The 17,436-nt window shown below is 47.0% G+C and overlaps 2 protein-coding genes across 2 annotated transcripts; one reads left to right on the forward strand and one right to left on the reverse strand.

Moving 5' to 3' along the window:
* Positions 1–1,382: 1,382 nt before the first annotated feature.
* LOC109786409 (probable pectinesterase 66) lies at positions 1,383–3,331 on the reverse strand. The gene is made up of 6 exons (XM_073496047.1): positions 3,214–3,331; positions 2,708–2,843; positions 2,392–2,572; positions 2,018–2,215; positions 1,641–1,885; positions 1,383–1,542 (listed from the first exon to the last, which is right to left on the reverse strand). Exons 1-6 carry the CDS (start codon positions 3,329–3,331, stop codon positions 1,383–1,385), a joined length of 1,038 nt encoding a protein of 345 aa, XP_073352148.1.
* Positions 3,332–8,032: 4,701 nt separating this feature from the next.
* Positions 8,033–8,416, forward strand: LOC109786408 (protein DMP3-like). The gene has a single exon (XM_020344973.1). The coding sequence runs from the start codon at positions 8,033–8,035 to the stop codon at positions 8,414–8,416; it is 384 nt and encodes a 127-aa protein (XP_020200562.1).
* Positions 8,417–17,436: the final 9,020 nt, after the last annotated feature.

A 17,436-nucleotide genomic window follows, 5' to 3' on the forward strand; every position in this document is an offset into this window, starting at 1 on the left:
ATACATGAAAGAAAAGAGAGATCAGGAGAAGAGATAGAAATTCATACCTGCAGAGGCGGATCTCAAGTCGGCGGGGCTGGCACGAATCGGTCGGGCGAGCCGCATGGTGCTCAGGGGTGGCGAACAGCGAGTGAGAACAGGGGCGACTATGTTGCCTCTGCCGAGCACCGTGGAGGAGGAAGGGGAGAAGTGAAACAGGCGAGGAGAGAACCGCACGCCCTTCCGAGCTCGTAGAGGAAAACGCCGGAGACTCGATCTGCCGGTGCTCCTCGCCTTCCCCGAGGGGTAAGGAGAAGCTCCGAGGGGCGACCTTGACGGGGGCGGAGATGACCGGAGCAACGAGCAAGCGGCCGTCGGAGGTGAGGTCCACCTCCACCACTGAAACCCTAGCAGGGGAAATCGAAGCGGGCGAACACGGGAGGCGAGGAAAAGCAGATCGACGTGGTGAAGATCGTAGAGCTCATCGAGGAGCAGCCATGTGTGTGTTGGGCGGCGCCGGAGCTCACCGGAGCGGTCGGAATCGGCCGGTGACCGAGGCGGCGACGGCAGATCCAGCGAGTGGGCAGGAGGTGGGGATGGGAGGAAGAGGCGAGGAGCTGTGTGAGTGCGGGAGAGAGGCGCCTAGGTCATCTCCATGGGAGCGGCCACCTTTTATACGCATAAGCATGAAATGACGAAAATGCCCCCCACGGGACAAGCTTTTTACGCGTGGTGGCACGATCGGGATGAAACTATTCGTTGCTACAGGAGCCCCACTTCGATGCGACGGGCGAGGTCGTCCTAGGGCTCGATCCGACGGCCCAGATCGCATCAAGCAAAATGATCCAACGGCCAGGAAGCTCAAATCGCTGAGGAGCCGGTTCCTGCCATGAATCTTCTTTCTGGATACATCTAGCATATGCATGTTTGGAGTAAGCTTTTTTTTAGACTCATTATGCGCGCTTGGCTCCTTAAGACCATATATATAAACATTAAGTAAGCTTGACCAAGCATTCTTCGTGCCTTATCTGTGCATGCATGCATATATATTGCAGCGTAGGCATAAATAATTTTGCTAAAGAAACATACATCGAAAATAATGCTAAGTTGTCAGCTTGGTAAGCCACCAACAAAAATTTGAATAGAATGCCAAGTTAGGTACTCACTCAGTAAACAAATATAAGAACGTTTAGATCACCTTTTTAGTGATCTAAATGCTCTTATATATTTTTACGCAGGGAGTAGATATATAGAGAACCTGCCACGCCACCGGATGTAGAGTATAGTTTGCTTGATGCTATCGTATAGTGGCACATACAAGTGTGTTTCTCACAATCTAGAGTAGGTACGTACATGCCAAGAGCAGCGTAGCTATTTTCTCGTAAATAATAAATAGTACGTATCTAGTGCGGCTGCGCCCCTAGCCATCCATCACTGGAGACGTAGTTTATGTCGGTGAACCTGGCGACCTCTGTGCCGCTGGCTACCCTGGACCAAGGGACTCGGCCTGTCCTGTTGGATCCTGGCCCCGTGCACTCCGACTCCAACATTGTCAGCGAGGTCCTGTGATAATTCGAACACGTTGGTACATTAATTAGTGATTAAGGCTGTAATGCATGCAAACAGTAGATCATACAGTACGTATATATATGTATACTCACTCATGACCCTTGGCATTCCAGGCGTCCCATCCCTGGGGGACGATGATGTTAGACAAAAAAGTTCGATAGAAGATCACCGTGGAACAGAATCGCCACCCACGCCCCAAGTATACCGGCGTGACGCCATCTACGGTGCACTCCTTAAAAACGAACCCATTATCTTCACTCAACAATACGCGCCCCTGAGCCGTGAGGAAGCCCTGATACTTCCACGATGGTAGCTTGCATGTCCACAACGTGCAGCCCTATGCATATATAAGTATATAACAACATGCATGCAGGGTTAAGTCTTGTGGTTGGTTTTGATATAGGTAGACCAACACCTACGCATGCATTAATTGAAAGAGATTGCAATTATGGTTTTCTAGCACTACTACCTGAAAGATTGATCTTGCATGGCCGAAGATAAAATCTACCGCACCCTCAAGGTAGCAATTCTCGTAGTAATGGCGACCTTGCTGGTCATTCAGCGTGTCCTGGACCCCCACGAATCCACAGTTGTAGAACGCGGAGCGATCTCCTGACACTTGAGCAGCCACGGCTGGCACCGTGTTGTTATCAATTGTATAAGTGTTCTGCATGCGTCAAGAACAACACGTAGACAGACAGCTAATTATTCTCTTGTCGCTCTCAAAATTACGCAAGTAAGTAGCTAGCAGCTAGCTGGTACGTACAAGGAAGTTGCTGGTGCGCGCGGACATGCATGCATGGAAGAGATCACAGTGATTTGGCAACAAGAGTAACAGCTAACCTTGAACGTTATATTCCGTGCCTGGAAATCGGAGGCGTCGCACCGAAACGTCGCTGATTCGAAAGTAGGCACTCTGTTGAAACTCCGATAATAGTGATCCGGCCATTCCATGGCCGTCCGATCTCGGCCCTCCCCTTCTAGAACTATAAACGGCTTGTTTGATTTTATGTGCACCTTCTCCCTTAATAAAGAATTAATTAAACATACACATACACATAGGATACATCGTCAATATTAATCTCCGATATGATTCCACAAGCAATGGAAAGTACATACGCCGACTGTATATATCGTACAAGCTAGTACTTCGGGTTACCTGTACGTCCCCGCTGCAACGTGGATACGGATCCACTCAGAATTACCATCCGGAATGGAATCTATTGCTTGTTGAATATGCTTGAAGTCACCACGCCCGCTGTGATTAACGGAAATCGTCCTCGATATTGCTGCTGCTGAAATGTAACGATGTATGCATTACACTCAACTTCTTGGAGCTTGACTTTCTAGTAGAAAATATTACTGGTTTCTAGTAGGCAAGCACAAACACCTCTGATTTGCATGTAATATGCAATGAACTTGTTCATTGCAAAACGCAACACAGAATAACCTTTACCAGCCGTTAGCATAATTCTTAGGTTGCATTTTAACATTGTTATCTCTTACTTTTTTTCCTAACTCTTTTTTTATAAAGAGGGCTCCCCTCCGATTTCATTTTAAAATTCCTACACCAATTCACTCATGGCTACAACTAATAAGGAAGATAGAGGAAAGCAATTCATTTCCTGACCAAAACAAGGTTAAAGCCAAACATGCATCTATTACCTGGACTCGGCGAGGTCTGCTTGTTGATAAACGTGCCGGACCGTTGCGCCATGATGGCTACCAGGAGCTGCGCCATGGCACTGATGATAATATAAAATTGTCCTCCTGCACCGGCCATGGCGGGTGCCACAAGTTGGTTTTGGTTCGAAACACGAGAGCTCGTGAACACTGCATTTATGAGAAGTATGAAATCAACCTACTTCCAAAGTTGATGACCTACCCTACCTCGGTAAAATGCTGTAGGCCTCATTTTCTGATGGACTACTTTTTGACATCTCTAAGTTTCATAACCTGAACTACATCTTTCTTTGATGTATGAAATCAACCTACCTCTAAAGTTGATGACCTACCACGATAAAATGCTGTAGGTCTCATTTTCTGGTGGACTTGTTTTTGCCATCCGAAACCTACCTCTAAGTTTCATAACCTGAAACTAACCGTCTTTGATGGTGGAAAGTAGGCAAGTAGTACTAGCAAGAGACACTTCTGCTCTGCGTGGGCATTAACTATTAAAATGCAAGATGTGTGCCATCTTTATTGGCAAAAAAATGTTAGCTGATGCTCTTCTTCCGGAGTACCATCTTTCTTGGTCTGTTCACCCAAACGCCAACTGAGTTGTTGCCGCCGTGACAAATAAGGGAAGATAATTAGACTTTTTTTCTAAGATACACACAACCAATAGTTCCAAGAAAAGTTAAATAAGAAGCTGCCTAAGATAAAGGAGGTCTTACGTGACGGTGTCCCGGACTAGGGGGTGCACACCACGTCGGCCCTTTATTCATGGGCTGGGCCAAGGAACCACTGATAGATCAAGAATGGCCCACGTATATCATGGCCCTTGGGGTACTCAAGATGGAGTCCTCCGTAGACTTGGCGTAGACAAGGCATATTTGAATGGTCGATATATTATCCCTAGTTGCAGCCAATCTACTTGTAACCCTGGACACCCCTGGTGCCTATATAATCCGAGGGGTTTAGTTTGTAGAGGCAAGGTTTTTAGAGGTTAGAACTCATTCATATGATCTCAAGGTAGATTATCCTGTAGTTTGTACCCCATCCATAATCAATACAATACAAGCATGATGTAGAGTTTTACCTTTTCCAGAGGGCCCGAACCTAGGTAAAATTGTGACCCCGTTACTTCATGTTAACCATCGTGCCAAGATCACCAGCTCAGGATCCTACCCAAGATCCGCCGGTTTTATCACCGACAATGGTGGCCCAGGTCCCGCTATGTGGCCGTAGAGGCTCGATGGCCCGTCTGGAGATCAACGACAACGTCGGCTGCGGGATGACTTTTGGCCCAGACAAGCCATTTTCCTTCGGCAGTATCTTGCCGCAAGCCGACTCGGCTGGCCATCTCGGCCATGTTGAGAACTTCTCCGTTGGCCAGACCATCAGCTTTGGAAATCTGGATTGCGTGCTAGATGATAACCCACAAGTATAGAGGATCACAACAGTTTTCGAGGATAGAGTATTCAATCCAAATTTATTGATTCGACACAAGGGGAGCCAAAGAATTTTTACGAGTATTAGCAGTTGAGTTTTCAATTCAACCACACCTGAAAGACATATCTAGGGCAAAGTATTTAGTAGCAAAGTAATATGATAATAACGGTAACCGTGGCAATGGTAACAGTAGTAGTTTTGTGACGATTGTAACAGTAGCAGCAACGAAACAACTTAGCAAAGAACAATATTTGACGAACTCATAGGCAATGGATCGGTGATGATAATTGTGTCGGATGATATTCATCATGTAGCAGTCATAACCTAGGGTGAAATGGAACATGCTTGTGGAAATGAACTTGCATGACATCTTTTGTCCTACCCTCCCGTGGCAGCGGGGTCCTAATGGAAACTAAGGGATATTAAAGCCTCCTTTTAATAGCGAACCGGAACAAACCACTAGCTCTTAGTGAATACATGAACTCCTCAAACTACGGCAATCACCGGAAATAATCCCAATTACTGTCACCTTGGGGTATGCTGATCATAACACATATTAGGTGCGTATAACTTGCAAGATAGGATCAAGAACACATATATATTCATGGGAACATAATATGTTCAGATCTAAAATCATGGCACTCGGGCCCTAGTGACAAACATTAAGCATAGCAAAGTCATAGCAACATCAATCTCAGAAGATAGTGGATACTAGGGATCAAACCCTAACAAACTAAATCGATTACATAAATGTCATCCAACCCATCACCGTCTAGCAAGCCTACGATGGAATTACTGACACACGGCAGTGAGCATCATGAAATTGGTGATGGAGGAAGGTTGATGATGACGACGGCGACGAATTTCACTCTCCGGAGCCCTGAACGGACTCCAGATCATCCCTCTTGATGAAGAACAGGAGGTGACGGTGGCTCCGTATCGTAAAACGGCAGTGAGCATCATGAAATTGGTACGACTGTTCTGGGTTTTTCTCGGTCCGATCAACGTACCGCATGTTAGTTGATACGAAGAGTGCAATTCAAATTCAGTGGCAGAAACTCTATAAGGCCAAGGTACAGGGAAAGATAAAAAAGATTGCATGGAGGCTGCCAAAAAAATTTGTTCCGAAAGGCGAGCTTCTTAAACACCGTCCACATCTCGGAGACGGAAGCTTGCTTCCTGTGCAATGCTGAATCGGATTCTTGATGTTACACACTAATTGACTGTTGGATGTCGAAGTGTGTTTGGGCATTTCTATAACACTATGGTCTCTAGTTTTAAAGTGCTCACATTCAATTGAGGTCTCTTATTAGAATTGGATGACCCGATTTTGACCAGGTCAACAATTTCTCAAAAGTTTACCATTCAATTCTTTTATACTACACAATACGCATCCTAATTTTTAACACTTCGTAATTAATTGAGGTATTCAATTTACAATTGGGTCATCCAATTTTAACCGGATCAACAATTTCTCAAGCTCACACATCTAATTCTTTAAATTCACTATGTTCTCTAATTTTGAAGCTTTTTTCATTCAATCGAGGTATTCAATTCTGGATTTGCTTTACGATTTTGACCTGGCTAACAATTTTTGAAAGCAATCAGCACCAACATATCAATCCCGTGCACACTCGCACATATCAATTCAGCACCTACCGACGCAGAAATTTCCCCATATAAATATAAGTTGGTTAGTGGATAACATAGAATAAACCATGAAAGGCCAACTAAATCATCGCATTATAAATAAAAATAAAACACACTCCATCATCTCCTGACCCGTCAAACTAATTATTCAATCAGTTCCAAACTATAAAGAGGTGTTAGTTTTTCAAAAGTCAAATATCTTTAATTTGACCAAGTTCGGAGCAAAAATATCGACATCCGTAATATTATAAAAAAGTATGGAAATTTATTTAATGATAAATATAATCATACCGATCTGATATTATGAATTTTGATATATTTTCTCTACAAATTTGATCAAACGTAAAAGGTTTGACTTTAACAAAAAAGAAATACATCTTATATTTTACAACAAAGTGAATTTTTCGAGAAATTAACACCAACGGTGCAGCAAAGTGCTCCCAACCCTTCTAGTTGATTGATGATGAGCTGGTTGAACACATGATCACCTGTACATGTCATGACTCGAGACTGTGGCTATCAACGATGCAGAATTTCTTACCTGAGAAGGAATTTGCAAAGGTTCTGGTTACCCTGTGGGCTATATGGTGGGCGAGACGGAAGACGAAACATGAAATACCTCAAATCCCACTTACCACTTTTGCTTTTATTCAGAGGTTCCTTGCTAACCTTGATTTAGTCATGTAGCTGCTAAACGTTGGTTGAAGAATGAAATTGGCTGCGAGTGCGGCCTTATGCCGCGATGACAAATGTAACTATTTGGGTGGTTGATGGCCTCACGGATCCAGAAGTTTTAGAAGCTCATGTTTGCTGTGAAGCATTCGCTTTAGCTGCCGATCTTCATATTCAGAGGATTAGACTAGCCACAGTGGGTAGTATTACTAGTCTACGTTACTATCTCTACAATGGGTAGTAATATATGTGTGGTGTTATGCAACACTTCATGTATTAGGATATAGACTCATCTTGCCTTGATATGTGTGATGTTACTCATAGTACTAGTAACTAGCTATGTTACTCTTTCTTCATTAATTGCTAGCCACATCATCTATTTTATGTAGATATGTGTGATGTTACCATCTATGTTATTTCCATAGTGTGTAGTCTTAAGGTAGCAATGTACTTTGCAGCCACCATGAATCACTTACAGGGAAAGTTTATGGGTACTTTTGCCATACTTATCAGTGATATCTTGAATAGGATGCTGATGTTGGACAAACCTGAAGTTGTGCATAAAGGACGGGAATCGAATTTCGAATTTTCAAGCCCATGGTCTGGCTAAAGCTTCGGCCTCTTTTCCCGCTGGACGGCATATTTGGTTATCTACCACTCCTACTGTTTTATTTGTACCAAACATTATTGAGAGGTAAATACACAGCCTGCTACGGCCTATGTGCGCCGCTCTTTGTCTGGTTATATGTGGGTCTGGTTAATTATCCTGATCCTGCATATGCTTTGCTGCTGGACAGACCACATCACCAATCTTTACAATACAGAACGGACAAGATCTCCTAAAAAAACGGACAAGATAAGTGGGAGTCCCGACCCCCAGGTGCTGTCGCACCTTTTCGTTATTTTAATTTCTATTTCTAGTCTTTTTCCGTCTCTCTAGTCTGTCAGTGTGTATAAAAGCCCATGCAGCTAGGCAGAGGCTCGTAGGTCATTCTCTCCCTCCCTCAATTTGGTTTCAAGCATGCGAGGCGCGGCAGAAGATACCACCATGACCAACCTTCCGATCAGAGAGCCGCCCAAGACCAAGGTTGGGGGTGACTCCTCCAGCTTGTACGACAAGACGCTGTCGACGGCGTCGAACCTGGCGAGGCTGCTGCCGACAGGCACCACGACGGCGCTCCAGACGCTGGCGCTGTCCTTCACCAACCACGGCGACTGCCTGTCGGTGAACCGCTACTTCACCTGGGCGCTCATCCTCTTCCTCGGCGTGCTCTGCGCGCTCCTCTCCTTCACGGACAGCGTCACCGACCGGCACGGCCACACCCGCTACGGCTTCGTCCACCCCTGGGGCTTCACGCCCTTCAACTCCGACGACTCGGATGGGGGCGGGGCCATCCCCACCGGCGACAGCAGGAGGCGGCGCATGCGGTAGCGGGACTGGCTGCACTCCGTGTTCCGCTTCGCCGTCTTCATCTCGCTCGCCTTCTGCGACTCCGGCGTGCAGAAGTGCCTGGTCCCGCGCGAGAGCCCCCAGTGGCGCGAGTTCCTCGGCAACATGCCCCTCGCCTCGGGCTTCCTCGCCAGCTTCGTCTTCATGATCTTCCCCTCCACCAGGCACGGCATCGGCGCCGGCCCCGGGGCCCCCGCCGCCCTCGACGACCTCATCGACACCAATGCCAATGTCAATGCCGCCGTCAAGAGTGGTGAGCTCAAGAAGAGCAAGAGTGCTCCCGCGGCCGCAGACACCCGTGTTGCCCCGTCCACCAGCTATCAGCTCCACCATCACCATGTCGTCGTCTAGCTCCTCTTGCTTCTCTAGCTACGGAGCAGCAGCTGGATGCATGCCTGCATGGTAAGAGATCTTTAAATAATACTAAAATCAAGATGGTATGGTGCTAGTGTGTGCCCCACCATGCATGCATTCATCAAACGCGTGATTTCAATTGTCCCTATCATGCATATGAGATTTGCTTTTCCACCTTTTTGATTCATCTTCTTTTTGGTCCTTGCTTTGGTTGTACCATATTAATTATGTGTGATGTGGATGTTTAGTGTATGTTTTTTTTAGTAATATGTGCGTGTGGCTACCCAATTTAGTTTAATCATCCACTGTGCATGTGCGTGCGTGCGGAACTGTTGATCCAATTGTAATATCAGACTAACCACCGACATGTCGGGTGTTATTTGCAAAAAGATTATCATAGGCGTGGTGTTTCTGTGAAAAAATTGTAGGCTAGTGTTTTCTGCTAACCTAGCCTTCAAAATAGTGGTTTTGTGCAATCTACTCTATATTCTGCAAATGGATCAAAACTTCGTGGTATGATCACAATAGAACCGGATCGTGGATCGTGACATTACAGCGATTTCTCATGGAACATGAAAATCCTTCAGGTGACCAGGGGTGTGTCATAGCACACGAAACAATTCAGAAACACTAAAAAAATGGATTTTTTACAGCATCTCTGTAATCATGCATTGGGGTTCACTGTACATGAAAATCTTAACACAATCCCAAAATGTCGAGCTATATCTCATAAACAAGTGTCGAGCAATGAAAACAAGGATTTTGACAATGTTGTTGTAACAATGCACATGTGATCGTGAAACGTGAAAATGCTCTGGGACCCCAAAAATGGAGTATCGTATAATGCTAGCACTGTGGCACCTGGCAGGAAGAAAACCTAGGTGGCTCGTACTATTTGGGCCGTGGATAGCCCGGAACATCACGCTGTTACCAAAGAAGGAGGAAGCAATTCGCATCGAGCAATTCAGGCCGATATGTTTGCTGAATGTGAGCTTCGAAATTTTCACAACGGTTGGCACGGACCATCTGACACAGATTGCCCATTCTGTTGTTCAGCCAACCCAGACTGCTTTCATGCCAAGACGGCACATTCTTGAGGGAGTGGTCGTACTACATGACACCTTGCACGAAATTCACTCGAAGAAGCTTGATGGAATTTTCTTCAAGGTGGATTTTGAAATGGTATACGACAAAGTGAAATGGCCATTTTTACAGCAGGCCTTGCGTATGAAAGGGTTTGAGCAGGCATGGAGGAGGCAGGTTGAATCCTTTGTACAAGAAGGCAGCGTCGCAATCAAGGTAAATGACGATATTCCTCATTATTTTCAGACGCTATTAGGACTAAGACATGGAGATCTGATGTCTCCAATCCTATTTAATGTTGTCGTCGATATGTTGGTTGTTCTCATTAATAGAGCGAAACAAGATGGCCAAGTAGGTGGTCTTATCCCACATTTGGTAGATGGTGGGGTCTCCATTATATAGTATGCCGATGACACCATTATTTTCCTGGAACATGACCTTGTGAAGGCAAGAAACATGAAGTTATTTATTTGACTTTTCGAACAACTGTCAGGGCTGAAGATTAACTTTAATAAGAGTGAACCGTTCTGCTTCGGACACACCAAAGAAGAACAAGAAATTTATAAGCTGTTATTCGGGGACATGGGGACTGATGTCGAGCTAGGAGTAGAGGACGTCCCTAGGCTCTTCCTACTGGCATTGAGTGCACAGTGAAGTGTGTGGAGCACGATGTCTGGCGACAGCCCCGAATGGTGGATCTTCGGCGGGCACCAACCAAGCGATGGTGGCTCTCCTTCCGATTTATGGCGACAACGAAAGGTGTAGCGTAGGGTGTCTCTGGCGTGCTTTCTGTTCTCGCAGGGGGTTGCCCTGATCCGGATTTGGGGATTTGACCTCGTCATGCTCGTCCTAGCGGCCTCCTAGTGATACACGTTAGTTTCCGAGCGAAAGCTCCGCGCCGACGACGGCAACGCCCGTGGGTGTTGCACTCTTCTTGAAGACACCATTGTGGTTCTTCTCTCCGTGTCAGGGCTCTGGGTGAAAACATTTGTCCGTTGTGGACTCGTCAGGGACGACGGTTGGTGCTGTTCTCCCACTTGGGGGCGTTGTCGTGTGCTCATATCTTCTAGTGTTCCTTATTGGTGGTGTAGTGGTGTGCATTGTACGAGTGCCGAGTATCCTGGGATCGGCTTTGTAAATCATCTTGTATTGTTCGGCCATGTACATGGTCGTTACTCACTCATGCAGACTTCAGGGAGCTTTTGGTTACTAGGTGCAACCGGTGGGAAATGGTAGAGCGAAATATCTTGAACCGATTTGGATGGCGAAGTACTAATAGGCGAGGTCTTTAAGCCATTGTAGCATGTTCATTTATCGCCGGTTGTGGTAGCTTTTATCTATTTTTTTGGGCTCCTTTTGTGCGCGGATTTCGGACCTCGTACTTTGTTGGACTTCTTTTACTTAATAAAATGGCTGCATAGATCATTCTGATGCAGGGATTATTGTCATTTCAAAAAAATTTGAATAAAGTGCAGAGGCCAGTGGCTAATTTAACTATTTTTGCCAGTTTCCAGTCCTCGTCAATGATTACTTGGTTGGACCGGCATAGAAGTTTGCACGGTTTTGCAGTGAGCCACCGGTTTCTGACTTCTGAACTCCGTGCAGTCTCCTCCAAATCTCGTCATTTTCTCCTGTTCCTCGCGGGTGATCTCACGCTTGAGATTATCTGAAAAGCAAGCAACAGAAGAGATAGGCAAACCGTGGTTAATTGGACACATTAGCATAGAACATTTGTTTTTTAAGTCACTCGGGGGGCATAGAGCATTTATATGCATCTAATAGGCTGACATGTTGTACCTCGTGCAGTGTATAGTAGCTAGATTAAATGGATACATACATGGAGGGAAAATCATGGGCTCATCAGTGTCTCATTAATTCAGGCTGCAATCTTCACCAGATCATGCAGTGTTGATTCAGAGTTGCATGTCTATCTTTGCAGCTTCGATCATGCAGCGAGGTGCCGCCTGGTGTGCTCATTTGTATACTGCATATGTGCTACAGTACTAGTGGTACTATCTCATTCATACTCTGGCACATATAGCAAAATGCGTACTATCAACAATAATTGCTGCTCTTTTTTGTGGTAGGAGCAACATATGCTTGTTTTCTCTCTCCCGCCTACTGATATTCTACTGACTAGCTGCATACACTACTGATATTCTGATTGGAGTAATCAGGCAACAAGCTAGCAACTCTTGAAAACCTCGTGCGCAGAGTGATCAACAGAACTGGGCTATCATAGGCCGACCCAAACTCACAGAATGGGCCGTGGATGATCCCGTCCACCCTGCAGGTCCTCCACTGATTTTCCTCTATGGTTGTACGTCCAACTTAAATTCCCATTCTGGATGCATCCCAGTCCGAGAACAAAACTTCACCATGGACACACCATAACTTTGTCTTAGAATTATAAAGGATAGATGGAAGCCAAACTAGCCATTTGGTCCATCAATGCATGGGTATCACTATTTTTTTTTTAAAGGATGAAAGCCAAACTTGCCAAGGGTGAGATTAATTGTGGTGGGGCTGTCGAAATGGTAAGTTGTGCAAGGAGGCGCTTGGAGTGGAGTTTTGTCAACCACATGTGTCCACGGTACTCCTATTTATAACATGAATATGTTAGGGCAATGGTATAATCTGGAAATAAATGCCAAGTAACTTATTTTTTTACTGGAAGAGATATATCAGGATAGCTATTATTTTTTTTGGAACGAAGGCTCCAGAGGAGCCCGGCTTTGAATTAACGAAGCCATCAACCGGCCAGGAATTACACAAGGCCACCAAGACAACCAACACGGAACAGAAAGGAAAAGCTACAGCGGATACAGAGTGTTGCCCAGCAGCTTACAAGCACCAAAGACTACAAGCCCTACACAAAATCCTAAATAAGCTCTAGCTTGTAGTCGACGGAGTCCTCCAAGTGCACTTGACCCAGAAGAGCGAACAGAGAGGAACATCAAACGGCGCCAGTGCCCAACGACAAAGGACCGCGCCCTCATCAACCAAGGACGGTGGACACCGAAAACATGTCGCAGTTCTCCAAATCCGGAGGGGACCCCTGCCCCTCGCCTTGGCTCGAAAGGCGCCGGACCGCCGGAAGATGGAATTGCTCACCCTAGAGCAAAGAACGGACACGGTTCCGGCCACCAAGGGGGATACTCAGCCCGACCTGTCGCTGCACGAAGGAAACCGAGGATATCCACACCGAGGCTCACTGATACAAGCACGAAGAGGAAAAACTGCACAAAGGAGCTGTCACTGAACAAACATACAGCGAAAAGAGATGGAGCACCACAATTGGAATTAGCTCAGGCCCACAGAAATCAGCCATGTTCGTGTCATTGCTCGAGCAGTTGCTAGTGAGGACCCCTATCCCCTCCCTGCCCAAGGCAATGACGCCAGTCAAGCAGAAGCTGACCTGCAACTGAACAAATCAAGGAATGTCGAGCTGCACTAATTCAGAAAGCACCATGTTCCATCTCCCTCGCCGAAGACGCAGCCACCACGAAGCCCCACTGCACGCTCCCACCTTGCCCAAGACGGCACCTTCAAGAAGGAGGCGACGCACCGCGCCGTTGCCGTCCAGTCTAAGCAAGACAAGGGATTTCTCCCGGGAAAGAGGCGGAAGGGAGAGGAACCGAACCTCGACGACGCCTCCGTGGAGGGGAACGGCACCGACCGGTGTCGCCGCCGCCGTGGCCAGAGAACCAGCCAAGGATTTCTCCCGGTCCAGGTTCGCGACTCCTGGCAGTCCACCATCACCGACACCCTCGACCTGAGGCCTCCGACGACCAGATCCGGCGTGCAGCAGCGCTGCAGGGGGGGGGGGGAGTCCACCTTCAGATCCGGACGCGAGCCAAGAGGACGACCACCCGCTACGCCCGGCGACAGCTCCCGCCGTCCCTCGCCGCCCACGCGGCCAAGGAGACATAGGGGCAACACCTGCGACGCCGCTCGCTATAGAAGACGACGCCGCCTCACCACCCGAGGCCGCCGCCTCGGCGCCGAAGCCCTCCGCGCGGGAGCAGCCAGATCCTCGCCGCCGCCGTCCTTGGTGGCCACGCGGAGATCGCCGGAGGCCTCCTCAGGCGGCGGCGAGGGGGGAAGGAGGAGGGGAGGGAGGGCTGGCGGCTAGGGTTTCGTCGCCTCCCGAATCGCCCCAAGCGGAGCGACGCGGTGGCCGGGGGGTGGAGTTCGGAAGGCTCTTTTTGATATTGGTGATTTAAAAGCCCTCTCAGGATAGCTATTTCAAATTTAGAGGTTGAGAGAAATGCTTTTATTATCTAAGAAAAATCACACCACCGAACGTTCTATACACCATTCGCTCTAACCAAGGATCCAGATTCCCCGAAAATGGCAAATAACCATAATTAAAAATCCATCCAGAACTTGGCCGTCATATGTTAGAAGTAGATGCTTAGTATTTTTAGGGCCCATTCTGTTGTTTAGAGTCTAGCCAGTTAGCTGGCCCAAATGATATTTGTTGAAATATACGGAAGAATGCAGAATGCCGTTGCAGATGCTCTTAGATGACTGCCTTAAGACCGGTTTGGCCCGGGTTGGGTCCCAAATCAATTAGGGCAATCTTTAGCTTCTAGTAGAATAAATTGCGAAAAAATATCACAATGATGCGCAACCTATCAGAAAACCACTGTTTCACCTACAGTTAAATTGCAATTTTGAGTTTATCCGTTTGTTGAAAGTACTGAACTCTCGGTTTACCACACTTTGACAGGAAATCTTATATACGGTATGTGTCGTCACGCCAATGCGGCATGGGGAAATCAGACGGAGGAGACTCATGTCAACGATCTGGCGAGCCGTGCTTCATCCTCCCGAAGTGGTGTTTGGCATTTCGACAAAGACCTGGAAGGCGCACAACAGTGGTCCTGCTAGTGCGACCTGGTTGATACCATCGAGGTGAATGACGGCGCGGACCGGTGGTCATCGGGGCTCGGTCAGTGGGTGGTGGTGAGCGGAGCTCACGCGTCTGGTGCACTCCGGCTGCCTACGAGGCCATGACCTCCAGTAGGCATGTTGCATCTAAGTGGCGAGGGAGCTTGCGGGTGGGGCTCCGGTGACCAAGGATGACAAGAGCCTCCTCATTAGACCTTGATGGCTTCTCCATCTGGGTGGCCAAGAAAGACGCGTGCATGCCTAAAGCTAAGGGCTCGTTCTTTAGCAATGGCGAGTCCCGGGTAGTGGTGGTGACTCCCTTGCTCCCCTACATGGCCTATGATGAAGGGCGCATCCAACCCTCGCGTTCTCTCATCCTATGGATGTCTCCTCATGAGCCCGGGCTCTGGCTGGCGCACCATTCCCGGATGACGCCCCCATGCTTCTCCTGACCTCGCTTCCATGCCCATGTGTGCCCCGGTGCTATTTTCCGCTCATCCCAAGCCCCTCGCGCTTGCAGACACCCGCTCTGAACGCCTTCGTGCACCATTGCTGCTTGAAGGCGAGCCCGTTGGTGCTCTAGCCGCCGCTGGATCTCATTGTGGTGGTGCTCCGTCCACCCCCACATCTCGCCATTGTGGTTCTCATCACCCGTTGCAGGGCATAGGGAAGCGATGGGCGTGGCTGGCTTTGGTGGCGGTTGTGAATGGGGGAGGAGAGGAGAGAAAGGAGCTTGCCCTGTCGTCGGTGAGGCATGGATGCGTTGGTGCTGATCCTCATGTTGTCTCACGTGAAGAGGTGCATGGGCGAGAGGGAGGAGGAAGAGAATGATAGGCGGGCCCTTCATCAAGGTATCGTACCAGTAACACGGTGTCAGATTTTAGTCCCGAGTTGGCCCTGCTAGTGGGACCCACCATTCAGATCCAGCGCGAACATGTGCTGAACTGAGCGTTTAGTGATTTTTTCAAGAAATTACTAAAAATCGGTGTTGTCGCAAACTGTTAATGAAACGGTAGTTTTCTGATATGACATACACTATTGTGGTGGTTTTTAGCAATTCACTCCATCTAGTATAAGATTGTTCACGTGTTCACAAAATCAAGAAACCGGACCGAGAGATCAGTTTAGAAAGTTAAGAGTGTATTAAGACCAAACAAAGTTCTTGGACGAAAAGTGAGTTTCTGTGAAATTCTTTTTTTGTGCGGATAGACTTTCAATGAAATTCAAGGACGAAAAGTACTATTTTTTTCTATTTTTGTTTTATCTCTACTCAGCCATTCAGAGTTAATGTTTTTGTGTGTAGTTGCATGTCATAACATCCTCTGGCATTATGTTTATTGGTTACAAAAGGGCTTGTTCGGATATTATTGTAGAATGTACTACTTACATTGGGATACTACTCAAGTTCTCCATATTAGTTTTGAGCGAGGTACCAAGAGGGAAATGTCGAGAGAGTAAAAAAAAATCAAAGAAAAAATGAAGTCGGAAAAGCAGGAAAAAAAACATACTTGTAATCACTCTCGTTCTTTTATAGGAGTTCATATATATTAACTTCCAGAGTTTCATCCAACGAGAAAAAGGAGCCCCAAGGAGATCACATGGACATGTCCTGCATGGTTCCTTACGCCGCTCTATAAATGACACAGGGCAACTGGGCATGCTGTAGCACTTAGTCACGTACCATATACGAGCAAGAACACTAGTGAAGAGATCAGAATAATTCTTCCATGGAAAATTCGGAGTGCATGCAACATTAATTTTTTTATCCGCCTAGGGGCGTATGCATGTACCTACCTAGGGCATTACTAGGATTGCGAGGTATCGGATATCTACATGCTACAGAAATCTGAAGAACTTCTGAATACCGAATGGGAGCTTGGCGATGAGCAAATATCAAGGATGATTGGACTTTAGAATGTTGCGGATCGAATACAGTACATGCCACCATGCACTCTCCATGAGCGTTCATGACCATGCCAGCATGCCACACTGGAATCCACAGACTCTGCTTGGGTGTAAGGAACCACGCTTAGTAGTTTTCTCTTTCTTATCGTTTAGGTCTTTCATTGTATGGATGAACCAATAATTGGCCTTATGGACCAATGAATATGAACCATGCACGGGAGCAAATTCTGGGGATAGATTTACACATAGTATCTTTCTCCCTACGGGGTCTGATGAATTCATTGCAGGATCTTCTAGATGGGCCAATCAGCCATCAGCAATATCATTAGCCAATGGAATATATAATGCACTGAGATTCCCCTTGCAGGAACTTCTAGAGGGGCCAATCAGCAATCAGTATAGAATTTAGTCCCCAACGGAACATTCAACGTGTAGTTTGATAGGAAACGTTTAACACCGGATGTCCAGCGGAACGCTGCGCCGGTCGCACGTGACGCATCTGATCTCTCACGAATCCAACGCCTCATTTGTGCCCACCTTTGACAGCGCGCTCGCGCGACACGTAACAAGCCCACATGCCGCTTTTCTTCGCCTGAATGCATTCCAATAGACGGTCCAAATCGGTGATGGTCCAAATTTGGAGCACCAAAAAGTGTTTTTTACATATCCGAAAAAGGCTCAACTATAACAAATGGTCAAAACAGAGATGTAAAAAAAAGAGCAACTTCAACGGATGGTCCAAAACGAAGATGCAAAACCGGCCG

This window comes from Aegilops tauschii, chromosome 4 (assembly GCF_002575655.3).
Source record: "Aegilops tauschii subsp. strangulata cultivar AL8/78 chromosome 4, Aet v6.0, whole genome shotgun sequence".
In the NCBI taxonomy this organism is placed as follows: domain Eukaryota; kingdom Viridiplantae; phylum Streptophyta; class Magnoliopsida; order Poales; family Poaceae; genus Aegilops; species Aegilops tauschii.

Coding starts and splice junctions, on each gene's coding strand:
- LOC109786409 (XM_073496047.1), bottom strand. CDS start 3,331: ATGGCCGGTGCAGGAGGACAATTTTATATTATCATCAGTGCCATGGCG. Junction 2,844..3,213: donor GCAGACCTCGCCGAGTCCAG/GTAATAGATGCA, acceptor GTTACATTTCAG/CAGCAGCAATATCGAGGACG. Junction 2,216..2,391: donor CACGGAATATAACGTTCAAG/GTTAGCTGTTAC, acceptor TGACGCATGCAG/AACACTTATACAATTGATAA.
- LOC109786408 (XM_020344973.1), top strand. CDS start 8,033: ATGACCAACCTTCCGATCAGAGAGCCGCCCAAGACCAAGGTTGGGGGT.